This window comes from Sus scrofa, chromosome 16 (assembly GCF_000003025.6).
Source record: "Sus scrofa isolate TJ Tabasco breed Duroc chromosome 16, Sscrofa11.1, whole genome shotgun sequence".
Taxonomy (NCBI): domain Eukaryota; kingdom Metazoa; phylum Chordata; class Mammalia; order Artiodactyla; family Suidae; genus Sus; species Sus scrofa.
This window is the reverse complement of record NC_010458.4, coordinates 47,458,290-47,478,786: the sequence shown is the minus strand read 5'-3', so window position 1 is coordinate 47,478,786 and position 20,497 is coordinate 47,458,290. Positions and strand designations below refer to the sequence as shown.

The 20,497-nt window shown below is 44.8% G+C and overlaps 1 protein-coding gene across 8 annotated transcripts in view; it reads left to right on the top strand.

Annotated features, from left to right (window-relative positions):
• The window catches only part of CCDC125 (coiled-coil domain containing 125), a 36,510-nt gene continuing 16,210 nt past the window's right edge, over window positions 198-20,497 (top strand). For 3 of the 8 annotated variants that reach the window (XM_005672516.3, XM_005672515.3, XM_005672514.3), the window contains exons 1-4: window positions 796-900; window positions 12,781-13,130; window positions 15,953-16,011; window positions 18,263-18,349. In XM_005672516.3, the coding sequence (XP_005672573.1) occupies window positions 12,821-13,130; window positions 15,953-16,011; window positions 18,263-18,349 (456 nt within the window). In that variant the 5' untranslated portion in view covers window positions 796-900; window positions 12,781-12,820. Of the gene's footprint in view, window positions 765-795; window positions 901-11,065; window positions 11,103-12,780; window positions 13,131-15,952; window positions 16,012-18,262; window positions 18,350-20,497 lie in introns of those variants that run through there. The other 5 variants (XM_013984842.2, XM_013984840.2, XM_021076890.1 and 2 more) reach the window with 5 other exon arrangements.

Genomic DNA, 20,497 nt, shown 5'->3' with positions numbered 1-20,497 from the left:
AATCTTAAAAAATATTAATATACTAATTTCAGTCCTAGGTTGTCAAGGGAACTCCCCAGTATATCATTTTGATGTTTGAGCCTATGTGTTGAAAACATATGACTGTGCCTTGTACTCCTAACAGGTGGAACCGTTCTCACCTTTCTAAGAGTCTGCCTCCCAGGTTATCATCCTCAATTTGGCTTGAATAAAATTCCCTTTTTCCCTTCCCTTCACTGTTAACTGAATTTTCGTCGACATTAGTTTATTTCTAAAGTGAGTAATCATTAAATCCTGCCAAGTTTTTTGACCACTATGAAATGCCTTCAATTATTTCAAGAGATGTCGGCTATTAGGAAATAATACCCACATCACTGCACCAGGTGATGAAGCTAATGACCCAGCACGTTTTGGGTGGGGTTAGAGGGAGATGGGGCCCTTCCCGTGAAACCCACAAGCGCGGGAGGCCCGAATAGCAGCTTTCCAGGTCCAGTTTCGCCTTCGCCCCAGCAGTTCCTTGGCCCACAAGGCGCCCTCATTGCTCAGCGCTGAGAGCCTGCCTTTCAAGGCCCGCAGCCCCCGCTGAGCCATAGCTCAGCTCTATCCTTCTCTTACGCGACTCCGAGATGCTTCATGTTGGAACCAACTAATTTTACCTTCTTTGAGCCGCACACTCGGCCTCCTATTTCTCCAGGTCTCCAACTATATTTGTAATTCGGTTGTGCGCAGCTGGGTAAGTTATGCGCGTCCACGTTGTGCAGCGCTACCAGCCCGACACGAACCAGGTGAGCTCGGGCCGTGGCCCGGTGGTAGTTGGCGGATCTAAAGTCCGGCCGCGCCCGCCTTTCCGGTAGTGGCCGCGCAGGTCGGTCACGTGGCTGGAAGAGCGGCGGCGCGCGCGGCCTGGAGGGTCGGTGCTCGGTGAGCGCGCTAAGGGGACGGGGGGGAGGGGCGGCACGAGGCGGCGGGGGGGTCCTGCTCCTGGAGCCGGATCGGGACTCGCACAGCCTCCGAGGAGGCTGGGGAGGGTGCGCGGCCAGACCTCGGGGCGGGGCCTTGCAGATTCGGAAAAGCACAGCGGAGAGTGGGCGAGCTGGCAAACTGGCTCCTTCTTCGCCGAATGCTACTTTAGTGGCCTCACCTGATATTGCAGAAATAAGAAATAGATTTGAAAGACTTTGTTTCTACCTCTTCTCCCCTCCTCCTATGTTATTTTTTTTCTAGTTTTTTTTTTTCTACCAATTTTAAGCCTTAAAGCTATAGCGCACAAAATGCCGTGTGGTATCCTGGATTGGAACCTGGAACGGAAAAACGGCATCAGTAGAAAAACTGGGGAAATCCTGATAAAATATGTGGTTTGGTTAAGTGCGTGTATCAATGTTAATTTTTTATTTTTGATAAATGTACCCTAATGTTGCACTACAGGAATTTGGGTCGGGGGTATACAGGAGTTCACTGTACTATCTTTGCGACTTACTGTAAATCTAAAGTTATTTTAATATAAAAGTTGAAACGAAATCCTACAGCGATATGTAGCAGGCCAGTGTTTACAGAAAAGAAAGGGCTGAAATTAGTTCCTTTTTACCAAGCCTGACAGGAATTAGGTCTCTGTTTGATCAACTTGTTTGCTAAGGAAAGGGTTGGCCGGCTAGTGGGTGTGGATGCTTCTAGTTCAAGTTTTCTGGGCAGGAATCTCTTCTCTTTCAAGTTCATCCATCAGATGTCTTTGAAACACCTGCTGTGCACAGTCATTGAGACACATGTATTGCCTGCACTAGGGGCGTGTACAATAAAAACACAAGTCAGGTAGGAAGTAAGGACTATGAGAAGGGTACAACACAGGAGTTTCGCTGGAGCGAAACGGGATCGGTGGTGTCTCGGGAGCACTAGGACCCAGGTTTGCTCCCTGGCCCAGCGCAGTGGGTTAAGGATCTGGTGTTGCACCTGTGGCTCAGATCTGATCCCTGGCCCTGGGAACTCCACCTGCCCATGGAGCAGCCATAAGGTATGACACAGAGCTAGAAGGATTCAAAGGTACGAGAAAGCACTGCTGGTCCAGGAGAGTTTGTCATGAACTGAGGGAGGCCTGAGAGAAGAAAGCCATTCCAGAGTGGCTCCAGCAGAGGCTTTAAGGACGCCAGGCAGAGGGCACCTGGGAGCAGGAACAATCCACGTTACACGGAAGCACAGATCATGTGCAGGGAGTACGGCAGATGGCACAGGAAGTGAAAACTGGAGTTTCCTTACAGAAAACAAGGGTGACGCCTACTTTAATTATATGCCACGGGAGCTATGGGATGTTTTGGGGCAGGAGAGGGGTGTAAAAAGCCTCCGATTCCAAAATTTTGGCCCTGGGTGTTTTGGAGCATGGTTGATGGATTTGCAGAAAGAGAGGACTCTGGACGAGATCTGGGGGTGGGGTGGTTGGAAGGGTGATGCATTTACTCTTGAACAAGCTGTGCTTGAACAGCTAGAGACATGTATTCAAGAGTATTTGGGATTGCAAGCTAAACATCCGAGGAAGGGCTGGGAAGAGGAAAGGGAGCCAGAGCAAGCAGATAGGAAGCATTCAGGGATCCCTGTGGAATTGAGGGGTCAGCATGGACCAGGGCCCTGGACCTGGTTACTCAGCGCTCTCACAGCTTCTGCAGAGGTGGAGCAGCCTGAGGGATGAGACTAGACCTGGGATTTAGCCATTAGGAAAACACACGTCGCTTTTCAAAGTTGTTTTAGTGGGAAAGTAGAAGACTGCTCACAGTAGTCTATGCATCCAGTGGCCTTTCCCAAGTGGGCCGGGAGCCAGAGATGTGGTTTCGAGTTCTGGCTCTGCCACTGCCTGTGTAATTCTGGGCAAGTCATGTATGCTTGGGCTGGCATAGGAAGACACATGCCTTAGTAAAACCAAAGGGACCCTTGTATTCCTAGCAACACCAAATAGTTCATAGAGCCAGGGTGCCATGGGGCACACTTTGGAAAATGCTGATACAGAGCCAGAGTTTTAGGGCCTAAGGAACCAAAGTTTTTTTTTTTTTTTTTCCTGTCTTTTTAGGGCTGCACCTGCAGCATATAGAAGTTCCCAGGATAGAGATCAAATCAGAGCTGCAGCTGCTGGCCTACACCACAGCCACAGCAACACCAGATCTAAGCTGACTGTGACCTACACTGCAGTTCACAGCCACACTGGATCCTTAACCCACTGAGCGGAACCAGGGATCCAACCCATGTCTTCACGGACACTCGTCAGGCTCATTACTGCTGAGCCACAATGGGAACTCCAAGAACCAAAGACTCTTAGCCAACCCCCTCACTTGACAAATGAAGAAACTAATACTTAAATTCCAAGTTACTGAACATTGATTTCAAGTATATTGATGGTACCCAAAATACCCCTGTAAAGTAGTTATGCTTAAACCGATTTTGGAGATTCAAAAACATGCTCTGAGAGGAGTTCCTGCTGTGGTGCAGGGGGATTGGTAGTGTCTCTGCGGCACCAGGATGCAGGTTTGATCCCTGGCTTGGCACAGGGTTAAAGGGTCTGGCTTTGCCACAGCTGCAGTGTAGGTCACAACTATGGCTCAGATCTGATCCTTTGCCTGGGAACTCCATATGCCACAGGATGGCGAAAGAAGACAAAACAAACACATAAAAACAAAAAACAGGCTCTGAGAAGTTACATGAATTGCCCGGGATCTCAGAGTAGCAAGTGGTGGGGTGAGATTTGAACCCAGGCCTCCTGAGTCAGGGCTGTCTATGTCACACATCCTGCTTCCTCCCTGGCTGTCAATGTTGAATCAAAGCAAAGGTTTAAAATGCATTTAAAACTAGTTGACTGGAATGTCAGTAACTTCATCTATTTCCCCTTTCTTGAAAGAAATGTGTTGGAGAAGTCATTTAATTTGACTGCATTACTAGGAATATTAGGATGTAAAAGTCAGAGAGTGCCTAGCCAACAGTTACCAAAGTTACATTTGAAAAAATACTGGAGCATTAGACTATGTGAAAGCTCATTATGCTCAACTCTGTGAACAGTGGGAAGACAGACCCATGATGCCTGAATATATTCGACACATTGAAAAATACTCTTAGCTGCTCCTGTGATTGCTTACTCGTTCCTCTTACTGCTTTTTCCCTTTGCATTGACCAATTCCATTTTCTTCACTGCTGGCTGCCTGACCCTGACCTCACCCTTCTTCACAGTGGCAGGAAATTGCATTTATAAGCAGGAATCTGCACTAGAGGTAAAACACAGCTTCTTAGGGGTTGTTCTTTGATTTGAATCTGCACTAAAGGGAAAACACAGACTGTTAGGGGTTATTCCTTGATTCAGTAAGCAGTTTCCTATCTACCTTGACAGGTAAAATAGACAAACATATTTATTTTATGAAGGAACTTATTCGTAAAGGAACCAAGATGATTTTATAAAAAATTGTGGGGAAAATGGGTCCAGTATACTGTGTCGAATTTTGCCAAAATGAGCTGTCTTCGCCTTTTACTCACAGTTCTATTTGATGGCATAAAAAATAGAAACTTGGTTTATTTGGATGTTAATCTCATTGAAATTCTTCAAAAGATAGAAGGCAATGCTAAGAGTCTTCACAGTGTCTCTGACATCAGGGGTCTAGATTCAGAATGTGCCTCTATCTCTTGTTAGCTATGTTACTTAAACTCTCTGTGCTTCAGTTTAATTGTCTAGACTTAAACGGTAGTAGTATTGTCTTGTAAAGTGTTTGCGAAGATTAAATAGAATAATCTAAGTAGAGCACTTAGAATAGTGCCTGGGACATAGAAAGCAAGCAACAAGTGCAGGCTGTTATTATATCATGTTTTTAAAATTGCTGCAAATTTAGGGCATCCAGTTTATTAATTTTCTTATCTAGGAGGGTACAACTGATTCGCATACTTCTCTTCTTTTCCCCTAATCCAGTTAAAAGATTCCCTTTTTTTTCTGTGTTTAAAAACTTTTAATATCCTACTATTGGTGTGCAAAGTACACATAATAAAATGTACCTTTGGAAGTATATAATTTGATGAGTTTTGACAAACCACCATTCCAGTCAAGATATGAGACCCTTTCATCACCCGAGAAAAGTTCCCTCATGCCCTTTGGCGGCAGCCTTAACCTACATGCCTACTGATCTGCTGTCTGTCGTGTTTTGCTCGGATTTCCTATGGTACATGGTTCTTCTGTCAGCATAATGTAAGATTTATCCATGTTACTGAATGTATCAGACATTATTATTTATTACTGAACGTATTCTGTTATATGGATATGCCACAATTTGTCGCTTTTCTTGTCGATGGACATTTGGATTGTTTTCAGATTTTTGCCTAATTTGAATATGACTATGAACATTCATGCACACATCTTTTTTTTTTTTTTTTTCTACCTTTTCTAGGGCTGCTCCTGCAGCATATGGAGTTTCCCAGGCTAGGGGTCTAATCGGAGCTGTAGCCACCGATCTACACCAGAGCCACAGCAGTGTGGGATCTGAGCCACATCTGCGACCTACACCACAGCTCACGGCAACGTGGGAATTTTAATCCACTGAGCAAGGCCAGGGATCGAACCCGCAACCTCATGGTTCCTAGTCAGATTCGTTAACCACTGCACCACAAGGGGAGCTCCATGCACACATCTTTTTGTGTGTGTCTTTTTAGGGCCACACCCGCGGCATATGGAGGTTCCCAGGCTAGGGGCTGAATCCGAGCTGTAGCTGCCTACACCACAGCCTACACCACAGCCCAGCAATGCCGGATCCTTAACCCACTGAGCAAGGCCAGGGATCAAACCGACGTCCTCATGGATACCAGATGGGTTCGTTAACCACTGAGCCATGATAGGAACTCCATTCATCCACACATCTTTGTATGAAGATGATTTCATTTCTCTTGGGTAAATACTAAGAATGCAAAGGCTGGATCACTTGTTTGACAGAAACTGTCAGACTTTTTCAGAGTGGTTATGCCATTTTATATTCCTACCAGAAGTGTCTGTGGTTGGGAGTTCCCGTCGTGGCGCAGTGGTTAATGAATCCTATTAGAAACCATAAGGTTGTGGATTCAATCCCTGTCCTCACTCAGTGGGTTAAGGATCCAGGGTTGCCGTGAGCTGTGGTGTAGGTTGCAGACGAGGCTCGGATCCCGAGTTGCTGTGGCTCTGGCGCAGGCTGGCGGCTACAGCTCCGATTCGACCCCTAGTCTGGGAACCTCTGTATGCCGCAGGAGCAGCCCAAGAAATGGCAAAAAGACCAAAAAAAAAAAAAAAAGAAGTGTCTGTGGTTGTCCACATCCATCCCACAGCTGGAATCGGCAGTTGTATGTGGTGGAATCTCTTTGTAGTTTAACTCTATCATTCCCTGATGATGTTTGATGTTGAGCCTCTTTACATCTATGTGTCTTCTTTTATGATATTATCTACTCAAATATTTTTTTTTGACCATGCCTGCAGCATGTGGAAGTTTCTGGGCTAGGGATTGAACCTTCACCATAGCAGCAGCCCTCGCCACAGCAGTGACAATACTGAATCCTTAACCCATGGAGCCACCAGAGAACTCCTATTTTTAGTTTTTTAAGGAAGCTCTATACTGTTCTCCATAGTGGCTGTACCAATTATATTCCCACCAACAGTGTAAGAGGGTTCCCTTTTCTGCACACTCTCCAGTATTTATTATTTGTAGACTTTTTTTTTTTTTTGCTTTTCAGGGCTGCACCTGTGGCATGTGGAAGTTCCCAGGTTAGGAATCGAATTGGAGTTGTAGCTGCATCTGCAGCCTACACGGCAGCTCACGGCAGTGCCAAATCCTTAACCCACTAAGGACCAGGGATCAAACTCAAATGGAACCTACATCCTCTTGGATACTAGTCAGGTTCTTAATCCACTGAGCCACAATGGGAACTCCTTATTTGTAGACTTTTTAATGATGGCCCTTCTGACTGGTGTGAAGTGATACCTCATTGTAGTTTCAGTTTGCATTTCTCTAATAATAGTGATGTTGAGCTTCTTTTCATGTGCCTTTTGACCATCTCCATGTCTTCTTTGGAGAAATGTTTAGATCTTCTGCCCATTTTTTGGTTTGTTGTTGTTGGTGGTGGTGGTGGTGGTTTGCATGAGCTGTTTGTGTATTTTGGTGATTAGTCTCTTGTTGGTTGCATCAGTTAAAAAAAATTTTTTTTTTTTTTTTTTTTTTAGGGCCCCACCTGCAGCATATGGAAGTTCCCAGGCTAGGGGTCCAATCAGAGCTGCAGCTTCTGGCCTGTGCTGCAGACACAGCAACACCAGATCTGAGCCACATCCTTGACCTACACTGAATGCCAGATCCTTACTCACTGAGTGAAGCCAGGGATGGAACCCACCTCCTCGTGGATACGAGTCCGGTTCTTAACCTGCTGAGCCTCAATGGGAACGCCTATAAACATTTTTTAAGGGCCTTTGTTTTTATTTTATTTTTTTAATTTTAATTTTTTCCTTTTTTTGGCTGCCCCGTGGCATATGGACTTCCGAGCCAGGAATCAGATCAGAGCTACAGTTGTGGCCTAAACCACAGCTGTGGCAACGCCACATCCTTAGCCTACTGTGCCAGACCGGGGATTGAACCTACGTCCCAGGGCTCCCAAGACTTCACTCATCCTGTTGCGCCACAGCAGGAACTCCTGTCTTTGTGTGTATATACTGAAAATGAAATTAAAAGAGAGAGAGGCGTGGGGTTCCTAGGTGGCAAAATAGAGCCATGCTGTCACTGCTGTGGCTCTGGTTATAACTGTGACGTGAGTTTGATCCCTGCCCGGAACTTCTGCATGCTGTGGATGTGGCCAGAAAAAAAAAAAAAAAAAAAAAAAAAGAAGAAGAAGAGAAAATGTACGATACCTTGACACTAAAAACTTCAGAAACCCTTTCAAATGTGAGAGAGTTATATGGCATCTATGTGTGATTTTAATAGTGGGAGACTTCAACAAAAATGCAAGACTGAAATTTCATTATTTTTGAAGATTCTGGTAAGCAAGTATGTAAACAGCGAGATATTTAGAAAGGATGTCAGATGTGTCTATTTTCCTTTAAAAAAAAAAATGAGTCTTGGAGTTCCTGTCATGGCTTAGCGGAAACGAATCTGACTAGTATTCAGAGGACGCAGGTTTGATCCCTGGCCTCACTCAGTGGGTTAAGGATCTGGCATTGCCGTGAACTGTGGTGTAGGTTGCAGATGCAGCTAGGATCCTGGGTTGCTGTGGCTGTGGCGTAGGCCAGCAGCCGCAGCTCCAATTTGACCCCTAGCCTGGGAACCTCCATATGCCGCGGGTGTGGCCCTAAAAAGACAAAAAACGAAAAAAAAAAACAAAAAAAAAGTCTTGAGCTATTTCTAACCAACTTTAGCAAAACACCTGTTTTGAAATGCTGGTGGTGAAAGTCCCTCATAACTGCACTTGTACTGGAGGGAAAGGCTGAGCATTTCAGGTGCTCTCCAGCCGCCAAGGAGGCCACTGTCACAGGTAGGCACCCACAGCAGCCTCCACACACGGGAGGGCTTGGTGATTGGGATTTCTCTGTAGGGCATTTTTACCTGCAGTCCACTGCAGGTTATCCAGTATGAAGGCTCGCTGAGGTGACTGTTTTGTTCTTCTGCCCTGGAGGCAAATATTTCAGTTTCTTTGTTTATTCATTCCTTCCTTTATTCATTCATAAAAGTATGTATTGGGAATTTCCTTGTGGCTCATTGGGTTAAGGATCCAGCATTGTTGCTGCAGTGGCTCAGGTAGCTACTATGGCCCTAGTTCCATCCCTGGCCCGGGAAATTCTGCATGATGGGGGCACAGCCAAAAAAAAAAAAAAAAAGGCATGTATTGGGCACTGATTATGTCTCAGATACTGTCTGGGCATTGGGCATGCAGTGTGACCCAGACAAAAATCCCTACTTGTGGAGCTTGCATTCCACTTGGGGCCCTTGGGAGCAGGTTTGGTCTCAGGCAGAGGAAATTTCCTGGTTGCCCTACAAGGAAGCATCACTAGGAAGCACTTGCCTGGTCATGGTACCTTGAACTCAGGGCAGAGTCACCTTCTGCTTCCCTAGACTCCCTTTTGTACCACCTTCCCCCTTTCAGTGGTGTGCTCTGAAAAATACGAGGGATATGTTAGAAGGCCATAAGTGGAGTTCCCGTCGTGGCACAGCGGAAACGAATCCGACTAGGAACCATGAGGGTGTGGGTTCGATCCCTGGCCTCACTCAGTGGGTTGAAGATCTGGCGTTGCCGTGGGCTGTGGTGTAGGTCGCAGACAAGACTCAGATCTGGCGTGGCTGTGGCTGTGGTGTAGGCTGGCAGTTGTACCTCCAATTCGACCCCTCCATATGCTGCAGGTGTGGCCCTAAAAAGCAAAAAAGAAAAAGGTCATAAGTGCCAAGGAGAAAAACCAAGTAGAGAAGTGGGATAGGAAGGAGGAGTTGGCAGTTTGTGCGAGGTGCCAGGAAAGGTGATCCTGCAGGAAAGACCCCGGGGGAGAGGAAACAGATTCTGGCTGGGGGAAGAGAGTTCCAGGCAGAGGGATGCTGCTTTGGGGCAGGAATGCCTGACACAGCCAAGAACACCCAGAAGGCCAGGGTGGCCAGCCCAGGTGATGGCATGGGGCAGAGATGAGGGTGGGCCTCTCACCATTGGAAGGGCTTTGGCTTCTACGCTGTATTACAAAACAGTGGAGGGTTTTTTGTTTGTTTTCTTTTTCGGCCATCCTGTGGCCTATGGAGTTCCTGGTGAGACCTGGGGCATCGCCTGATGCATTAACCCATTAACGGGCTGGGGATCATATTGCAACCTGGTGCTGCAGAGACACCTCTGATCCTGTTGCACCACAGCAGGAACTTAGTGGAGGGTTTTGCACACAGGTGTGGCATGATTTGAGCAAGAAGGAGAGGGAGGGATGACGGGATGGGGGTGGGGGAAGGGGGAAGAGGAAGGTCTTCCCTCCCACCTACTGGTGTCTCCACAAACTCTCCTAATTGTGTCTGCACAGAAATAGAAAATGAACCAGGCAAAGCTGTAGGAGACAGCGTAAGAACCCCGAGCACCTGAAATGGATAAAGGGCCCTGAGAGACAGAGGAGGGATGGTCTTGGTCCTTGGAAGCTGGTTTTTCAGAGGCTTTTCTGAATTTTATACAGCTCTTAGTCTGGTGAAAACGGAACCTTTTCCTTTGTAAGGTTGTAGGCCAAGCATGTTTTGTTTCCTTGGCAAAAGCCAATCTGCTTATCCTGACCAGTAGATTACTGGATTCAGTAAAAGCCTCTCCCGTTTCCTTGGAAATAAGGGGTTGGATCTTTTCTTACCTAAAAAAGTCCGGAAATATTAAATAGCTTGAGTTAAATTGCAATGGGCATGTTTATGCTTGTGTATCGCTGCCTGTGCCTGCACAATACAGAATCCCTGGCAAACTCAACTTTGATTATACTGATGCTTTTAAAAAATTTTTATTTTACACCGGAGTATAATTGGTTTACAATGTTGTATTAGTTTCAAGTGTACAGCAGAGTGATTCAGTTATGCCTATATTCATTCTTTTTCATTCTTTTTTTTTCTTTTTTCTTTTTTTTTGGCTTTTTGCCCTTTCTTGGGCCGCTCCTGTGACATGTGGAGGTTCCCAGGCTAGGGGTCCACTCGGAGCTGTAGCCGCCGGCCTACGCCAGAGCCACAGCAACGCTGGATCCGAGCCAAGTCTGCAACCTACACCACAGCTCACGGCAACGCCGGATCCTTAATCCACTGAGCAAGGCCAGGGATCCAACCTGCAACCTCATGGTTCCTAGTCGGATTCGTTAACCACTGCGCCACAACGGGAACTCCTATTCATTCTTTTTCTGATTCGTTTCCCATATAGGTTATCACAGAATCCTGAGTAGGGTTCCCTGTGCTATACACTAGGTCCTTGTCGATTATTTCATGTATAGTAGTGTGTATATATTAATCCCAAACTTGGCATTTATCTCTCCCCCCACCTTTCCCTCAGGTAACCCTAAGTTTGTTTTCTATGTCTATGAGTCTGTTTCTATTTTATGTATAAGTTAATTTATATCTTTTTTTTTTTAGATTTCACATGTAAATGACATCATATGAAATTTGTCCTTCTCTGCCTTCCTTCACTTGGTATGATAATCTCTAGGTCCATCCATGTTGCTGCAAATGGCATTATTTCATTCTTTTTTGTAGCTGAGTAATATCCCATTGTGTATATATACCACATCTTCTTTATCCATTCCTCCGTTAATGGACATTTAGGTTGCTCCCATGTCTTGGCTATTATATTGTGAGCCACACAGGAAGTCCATGTCTTGGCTATTATAAATAGTGCTGCAATGATCGTTGGGGGTGCATGTGTCTTTTCAAATTATGGTTTTCTCCAGATAGAGTAGAATTGCAGGATTATATGGTAGCTCTGTTTTCAGCTTATTAAGGAAGCACAAAGAGTAGCTGTACCAATATACATTCCCACCAGTAGTATGGGAGGGTTTCCTTTTTCTTCACACCCTCTAGCATGTATTACTGGCAGACTTTTTGATGATGGCTATTCCGACCGGTGTAAGTCACTGTAGTTTAATGTGCATTTGTCTAATAATTAGTGATGGTGAGCATCTTTTCTTGTGCCTCTTGATCATCTGTATGTCTTCCTCAGAGGAATGCCTATTTAGATCTTCTGCCCATTTTTTAATTGGACTTTTTTTTTTTAATTGAGCTGTATGAGCTCAATTATATTTTGGATGTTAATCCCTTGTCAGTTGCTTCATTTGCAAAGATTTTCTCCCATTCCGTAGATTGTCTTTTTGGTTTTTTAATGGTTTCCTTTGGTATGCAAAAGCCGTTAAATTTCATTACATCACCTGTATTTTTGTTTTTATTTTTATTATTCTAGGAGGTGGATCCAAAAGATATTGCTATGATTTGTGTCAGAGAGTGTTTCCTATGTTTCCTCTAAGAGTTTTAGAGGGAATTTCCATTGTGGAGCAGCGGAAATGAGTCTGACTAGTAATCATAAGTTTGCAGGTTCAATTCCTGGCCCTGCTCAGTGAATTAAGGATCTGGTGTTTCCGTGAGCTGTGGTGTAGGTTACAGATGCAGCTCGGATTTGGCATTGTGGCTCTGGTGTAGGCCAGCTGCTATAGTTCTGATTTGACCCCTAGCCTGGGAACCTCCATATGCTATGGGTGTGGTGTAAAAAGCAAAAAAAAAAAAAAAAAAAGAAAGAAAGAAATTAAATTAAAAAAAAAAAGAGTTTATAGTATCCAGTCTTATGTTTAGGTCTTTAATCCATTTTGACTTAATTTTTGTGTATGGGTTAAAGAGTGTTCTTATTTCATTCGTTTACTCTTAGCTGTCCAGTTTTCCCAGTACCATTTATTGAAGAGACTGTCTTTTTCTTCACTGTATATCTTGCCTGCTTTGACCATAGGTGTGCGGGTTTGTTTCTGGGCTTTGTATCCTATTTCATTGATGTATATTTCTGGGTTTTTTTTTTGTGTGCCGATACCATACTGTTTTGATGCCTGTAGCTTTGTAGTACAGTCAGAAGTCAGGGAGCCTGATTCCTCCAGCTCTGCTTTTCTTTCTCAGGATTGCTTTGGCTATTTGGGGTCTTTTGTATTCCCATATAAATTTTAAAAAATTTTGTTCCCGTTCTGTGAAAAATGCCATTGGTAATCTGATAGGGATTGCACTGAATGTAGATTGCCTTGGGTAGTACAGTCATTTTGACAGTATTTATTCTTCCAGTCTGAGAACATGGTGTATCTACTGATGGCTTTTTAACTACTGTTTTTCTTAATTACAGAAAACCTGTTTATCCCTATGGTAAAGAAGGCACGTGGCTGATGAGCAGGGTAGTGAGGCCGCCGAGTGAGGCAGAGGAGCAGTCCTGGGAAACAGAGGACGATGACATGGCAGAAGGCGATTTAGGATATGGCCTCGGAAGAAGGCCTGGCGGCATTTATGAAGTGCAAGTTTCACATTTATTTACATCTGGAAAAAAGTCAGCTGGAAAGAGCTTTAGTCCTCTCCCATTTTCAAGAAATGAGGAAGAAAGAAATGGTGCCATTTTTCAGTATTCCAAGCATAAGAACTTGCAAGAAACATATCCTGCAGGGTCCCGAATCCTGCATCACAGCCAACAAAGTAGCACTGGTAAGAATGCCCAGTGTCCTCTTCTTTGTTCTTCTCCTTTGTGTCACCCTTCCAACCCACAAAGATGGGTCGCCATCATGGATTTTATTTTCATTTTGCTGCATCTGTGGCATGCACAATTTCCAGAGTCAGGGATCAAATCCTTGCTGCAGAAGTGACAATGCTGGATCTTTAACCCACTGAGACACCAGAGAACTGGGTGGATTTTAGAAACTTACCTTTATTCAAGTTATTTTAGGGATGTCGTAAAATTCCCAAAAGAAAATTAATTTACCATAACTAAAAATGGATTATTCTGTATCCTAAGGAGAGAATAAAATACAGAATCCTATTGTGATAGAGTATTACAACTCCAAAGGGATTGGGAGCTGGTGGACAAGTCACAGCCTGCACAATGGCACAGCTCTTGTATGGCTGAATCTTTTGTAATCTGTGTTGTACAGCTCCCACCAAAGTGGAACAAACACAAATCTGAACAACACGAAAATAATTTAAGAAATGTGGTTTCAGGAGTTCCTGTTGTGGCTCAGTGGTTAAAAAATCCGACTAGGAACCATGAGGTTGCGGGTCAAGGATCCGGTGTTGCCATGGGCTGTGGTGTAGGTCACAGACACGGCTCGGATCTGGTGTTGCTGTGGCTGTGGTATAGGCCGGCAACTACAGCTCCGAATAGACCCCTAGCCTGGGAACCTCCATATGCCATGGGAGCAGCCCTAGAAAAGGCAAAAAGTCCAAATTAAAAAAAAAAAAAAAGTGGTTTCAAATTAAAAAAAAACATGTTGAAGCTGGGGACTGATCTGTCCTTCAAAATCCTTCTTGAAAGTAGGATGAGGAGTTCCCATTATGGCTCAGTGGTTAATGAATCTGACTGGGAACCAGGAGGTTGCGGGTTCGATCCCTGGCCTTGCTTAGTGGGTTAAGGATCCATTGTTGCCGTGAGCTGTGGTGTAGGTCGCAGACGTGGCTCGGATCCTGAGTTGCTGTGGCTCTGGCGTAGGCTAGTGGCTACAGCTCCAATTCAACCCCTAGCCTGGGAACCTCCATATGCCGCGGGAGCGGCCCAAGAAATAGCAAAAAGACCAAAAAAAGAAAAAAAAAATGAAAGAAAGAAAGTAGGATGGGATTATCAATATATTTTTCTTCCAAGTCCTTATCATGCATTAGAGGATGGATACTGTCTTGCAAGCAAGATGTTGAAAACTGAGGTGTTACGCTATATGCCTTTACAAAAACATAGGAAACCACTGGGATAGAAACAAGATGTAACAGTAATGGTATGAGCTCCTATTTTGTTGGGTTATGGACTTTTGTCTTTTTATCAAAGTTGACTTGATCCTAGGTAAAAAATTGTATTAGTTTCTTCTTGCTAATGGGTAATTCCCAAATTGCCAGAAATTTAATGGTTTAAAACAACATAAGGAATTCCCATTGTCGCTCAGCCAGTTAAGAACCCAACATAGTGTCTGTGGGGATGCGGGTTCCATATCTGGCCTCACTTGTGGGTTAAGGATACAGTGTTGCTGCAAGCTGCAGTGTAGGTGGCTAATGTGGCTTGGATCCGGATCTGGTGTGGTGGTGGCTGTGGCTGTGGCCATGGCCGGCAGCTGTAGCTCCAACTGGACCCCTAGCCTAGGAACTTCCTTATGCCACAGGTGTGGCTGTAAAAAGATCAGTCATGGAGTTCCCGTCATGGCTCAGTGGTTAATGAATCCGACTAGGAACCATGAGGTTGCAGGTTGGATCCCTGGCCTTGCTCAGTGGGTTGAGGATCTGGCATTGCCCTGAGCTGTGGTGTAGGTTGCAGACGCAGCTCGGATCCTGCATTGCTGTGGCTCTGGTGTAGGCTGGTGGCTACAGCTCTGATTAGATCCCTAGCCTGAAAATCTCCACATGCCGCAGGAGTGGCCCTAGAAAAGGCAAAAAAAGACAAAAAAAAAAAAAAAAAAAAAAAAAAAAAAAAAAAAAAGAATAACTCTCTGTCTCCTGGTATCTAATTTAATTACACCGGCTAAGTCCCTTTTGCTGTTTATTCAGAAGTTCTGGGATGAAGAGGTGGATATTTTGGGGGCCATTATTTTGCTTCCCACAAGTATGAATAGAATAGAACTTAGCATGGTCAACACCAGTGTCACTTTTGTCCCTCCTTGGAACTCTGAACCATCAGAGTGAAGATGTGGCTTAGGTTTGCCCTTGGATACTGTCAGGTTGATGGAAGTTCAGAAGAGCAAAGACAAAATCGGTGTGAGAACGTTTCAAGGTCCCTGAAAGTATTCTAAAATCGCTTTGCCTCTTTTTACTTACCCTCTTGCTGTCATTTACCATTTTAATGTTTTTCTATTGCCAGTGAGACTGCAATGAAAATGAAGTTCCTGGGAAGCCCAGTTTAATATCCCAATTGATCACATTAAAGAAAGAATAACTGAAGTTACAGGAGACTTCTAGCAATTCTCCTTGGAAAGAAATTAAATTCAGGTTATTTCTTAGATATTCGTATCATGATGCTGATCACAAGCTTAAACCAAACACCAGAGTTTGTTTCACTACCAGCATTCATGTTTTTTTATATTGTGTTTGGGTGTGTAAATTAACCAATTCACTAATAGCATTTTTTTTTTAGTCCTTTTTTAAAAGAGTCTTTTGATTCAAAAGTTTGTCTTTTCATTCTTGGAATATTTTAGGCTATTTTATCATCATTTGGTTTATTACAGTTATTTTTTCTTTTCAATTTAGGGAAAGCCTGTATTTGATGTTTTTGTCAGACAAATGTCCTATATTTAACTAGTTAAAGAAAATACCTGTTTTTTTTTTCCCCTCCCTAATAGATTTGAATTCAGAGTTGTCAAATGTGGAATTAAGGCAACATCTTCATGACGCTTTAGAGGTAGGTACTCTGGCTAATACACAAATTCTCATAGGAACAAAGTCCACTGATAAGTTTCGTTTAAGAAGTACTAACATGGAGTTCCCCTTGTGGCACAGTGGTTAACGAACCTGACTAGGAACCATGAGGTGGTGGGTTCGATCCTTGGCCTCGCTCAGTGGGTAAGGATCCGGCGCTGCTGTGAGCTGTGGTGTAGGTTGCAAATGCAGCTCGGATCCTGCATTGCTGTGACTGTGGCATAGCTGGCAGCTGCAGCTCCTATTCAACCCCTAGCCTGGGAACCTCCACATGCTGTGGGGTTAAAAAAAAAAAAAATTAGTATTAACATGGCATGGGAGGCAAATATTGACTTTCCAGATGTTCTCCATGAGCCACAGTATCAAGCTCATAGCTTCCAGCTGGCCTCCTCTGTGTCTTGGCCTCCTCTTCTCTCAAGAAGACTATTTGTGTAAACATACTCTCCCCTTCTCCTTTCCACTGAACTTCTCTAATCTCCTCCTGGAGAAAAGAGTGAGCACTCCCTTGCATCTATCTTCTCTGTCTGTGTGGCTTGAAATAACCTGACAATTTTTTTTCTCTCTTTTTAGGGCCAAACCTGCAGCATATGGAAGCTCCCAGACTAGGAGTCAAATGGGGCTGCAGTTGCCAACCTACACCCCAGCTCACAGCAATGGCGGATCCTTAACTCGCTGAGTGAAGCCAGGGATCAGACCTACATTCTCATGGATACTAGTCAGATTCATTACCACTGAGCCACAACGGGAACTCCTTAACCTCATAATGTAACTCCTTAAAGTCTGAGGACCAGAGGACCAGAAAGTACCCCATGTGGTCTGAGGAGGCCATCCCTCTGGCTGAGAGTAGGGGTCTCTGGGAGGGAGCCGGTCCTTTCCAGGGACGGGAAGCTCCTCTGAGTGTGCATGTGTGACTCTTCCGGTGAAAGTGACTCTCTTAGTGTCCTAGGGATACCCTGACAAACTGGTGCCTTAAAACCTCAGACTGAACTGATTCCCTCTCAGTTCTGGAGGCTAGAGGTCTGAAATCCAGGTGTGTAGGGGGTGGGGAAGGCAGGTTCGTTCCTTCTGATGGGTCTAGAGGAGAATCTTTTGCCTCTTTCTAGCTTTTGGTGGCTGCCCCTGACAGGCCTTGGCTTGTATCTGTGTCCCTCCAGTCCCTGCCTTCACCATCACAGGGCCTTCTCTCCCCTGTGTGGTGGTGTCCAGAGTTCCCTCGTCTTAGAAGGACACCAGGAGTTCCCATCGTGGCTCAGTGGTTAACAAATCCGACTAGGAACCATGAGGTTGTGGGTTTGATCCCTGGCCTTGCTCAGTGGGTTAAGAATCAGGCGTTGCCGTGAGCTGCGGTGTAGGTCACAGACATGGCTCGGATCCCGTGTTGCTGTGGCTCTGGCATAGGCCGGGGGCTACAGCTCCAATTGGAATCCTAGCCTGGGAACCTCCATATGCCGTGGGAGCGGCTCAAAAAATGGCAAAAAGAAAAAAAAGAAGAAGAAGAACACCAGTCACAGGACTGAGGCCTACCCTAATCTAGTATGACCTTGACTACATCTGCAAAGGCCCTCTTTCCGAATAAGGTCACATTCAGCGTCCCAGGGGTCCAGACTTGAGCATTTCTTTTGGTGAGAGACACAGTTCAACCCACAATGGCTACGGTATCTGTGTGGGTGATCATGTGTTTATTTTACGAGGTCTCAAGAATGTTCTCCAAATTATTAACTGTGTGGCCTAGATGAATGACAGCAGAAGATTGGGGCTTTTGGTCATAACTGGCACCTGACAGTGAGGGTCTCTGGTCTACTTAGAAAGCCTGGAGGAATTTCCAGTTTCATCTGTACGATCAGAGCCCTTTGAGTCAAAGTGAATGTTGAGCTTAAATGTCAGCTGTCTAAATTGGGACTTCCTGTTGTGGCGCAGCAGAAACGAATCAGCTAGGAACCATGAGGTTGTGGGTTTGATCCCTGGCCTCGCTCAGTGGGTTAAGGATCCAGCATTGCCGGGAGCTGTGGTGGAGGTCGCAGATGCAGCTCAGATGTGGTGTGGCTCTGGCGTAGGCCAGCGGCAGTAGCTCTGATTAGACCCCTAGCCTGGGAGCCTCCATATGCTGTGGCAGCGTGTGCGGCCCTGAAAAGACAAAGGACAAGAAAGAAAGAAAGAAAGAAACTGTCTAAATTGATCATTTTGGGTTACAGATCTTGCAGATAGGAAGGCTTAATTGTCTTTTTTCTCCTCAGGAGGTAGAAAATTTGAAAACTGAACTTGAGGCATCTCAGAGACAACTTGAAGGTAAAGAAGCAGCATTGAAAATTCTTCAGAGCATGGTAAGAAGTTATTTTTAAACTTTCTTCAGGTACACATTCCAGTGACAAATAATATGGCTTAGCTTTTAATACAAAATCATTAGTGCTTATATAGTTTTTTTCTCCTGTCCTTTTTTTTTTAAGGGGTCACGCCTGTGGTATATGGAGGATCCCTAGGCTAGGGGTCAGATCGGAGCTGCATCTGCAAGCTTATATACCACAGCTCGTGGCAATGCCAGATCTGTAACCCACTGAGCAAGGCCAGGGATGAAACCCACAGCCTCACAGATACTAGTTGGGTTCATTACACTGAGCCACGATGTGAACTCCTGAGTTATAGATTTTTATTTTTATTTTTGTCTTTTTAGGGCCACACTGGCAGCATATGGAGGTTCCCAGGTTAGGGGTCAAATCGGAACTGTAGCTGCCAGCCTATATCACAACCACAGCAATGCAGGATCTGAGCCACATCTGCAACCTACACCACAGCTCACAGCAGTGCTGAATCCTTAACCCACTGAGTGAGGCCAGGGATCAAACCTGTGTCCTCATGGATGCTAGTCAGGTTCGTTAACCACTGAGCCATGATGGGAACTCTTGAGCTTTAGATATTTAAAACAGTTTTATTAAGGTATAACTTACATGTCCTGAATTTTATTTTATTTATTTATTTATTTATTTTTTGTCTTTTTGCCATTTCTAGGGCTGCTCCCGTGGCATATGGAGGTTCCCAGGCTAGGGGTCGAATCGGAGCTGTAGCCACCGGCCTACGCCAGAGCCACAGCAACTTGGGATCCGAGCCACATCTGTGACCTACACCACAGCTCACAGCAACGCCGGATCCTTAACCCACTGAGCAAGGGCAGGGACCGGACCCGCAACCTCATGGTTCCTAGTCGGATCGTTAACCACTGAGCCACAACAGGAACTCCCATGTTCTGAATTTTAATCATTTAAGGCATACAGTTTATTTTTACTAAACTTAGAGTTGCATAACCATCACCACAATCTAATTTAGAACCTTTCCATCGCCCCCCAAAAGGAACTTGTTACCCGTTTGCAGTTATTTCCATTCCCGTCCTCAATCCCAACAACCACTAATCTACTTCCTGTTTTATATATTTGCCTTTTCTATTTCATAAGTAGAAGCATGCACTATGTGTCTAGATTCTTCAGCCTCTGGATTCTTTTAGTTAGCATGCTTTTGAGGTTCATGCATGCTGTAGCATGTATGATTGCTTTCTTCTTCTTCTTCTTATTTTTTATTTTTTTTATTTTTTGGCCACTCCCAACGCATGGGGAAGTTCCTGGGTCAGGGATCAAATTTGAGCCACAGCTACAGCCATGTGGGATCTTTAACCCACGCTGCTGGGCTGGGGATCAAACCTGTGCTGCCACAGGGACAGCACCAGATCCTTAACCCGAATTCCAGTGCTTTCTTCCTTTTTTTTTTTTTACCAAATAATATTCAATTGTATAAATATACTACATTTTGTTTATCCATTTACCAGTTGATAGGCCTTTAGGTTGTTTTTATTTCTTGCCTATTATGAATAATAACTGCTGTGAACATTCCTGTATAAATCTTTGTGTGAGAAATCCATTCATTCATTTGCACATGCATTGGGCAAGAACCAAACCAAAAATCTTCTGACATTTGAGCTGTCAAACTCTCTACAAAAGTCAATCTCTGTGGAAATTCTCATCCCAAGGTAATTTTCTATTGTCTTAAAGTAAACGTGTGGGAGTTCCTATTGTGGCTCAGCAGGTTACCAGTCCGACTAGTACCCATGAGGATGTGGGTTCCATCCCTGGCCTTGCTCAGCGGATTAAGGATACACTGCTGTGTGTGATTGTGGAGTAGGTTGCAGATGCAGCTTGGATTCTGTGTTGCTGTGGTGTAGGCCAGCAGCTGCAGCTGTGATTTGACCCCTAGCCTGGGAACTTTCATATGCCACAGGTGCAATCCTAAGAAGGACACACACACACACAAACGTGAACCTCACCTTGTATGTGGGAGTGAATTAGAAGTGTGACTTAGGAGTTCCCGTCGTGGCGCAGTGGTTAACGAATCCGACTAGGAACCATGAAGTTGCGGGTTCGGTCCCTGCCCTTGCTCAGTGGGTTGACGATCCGGCGTTGCTGTGAGCTGTGGTGTAGGTTGCAGAC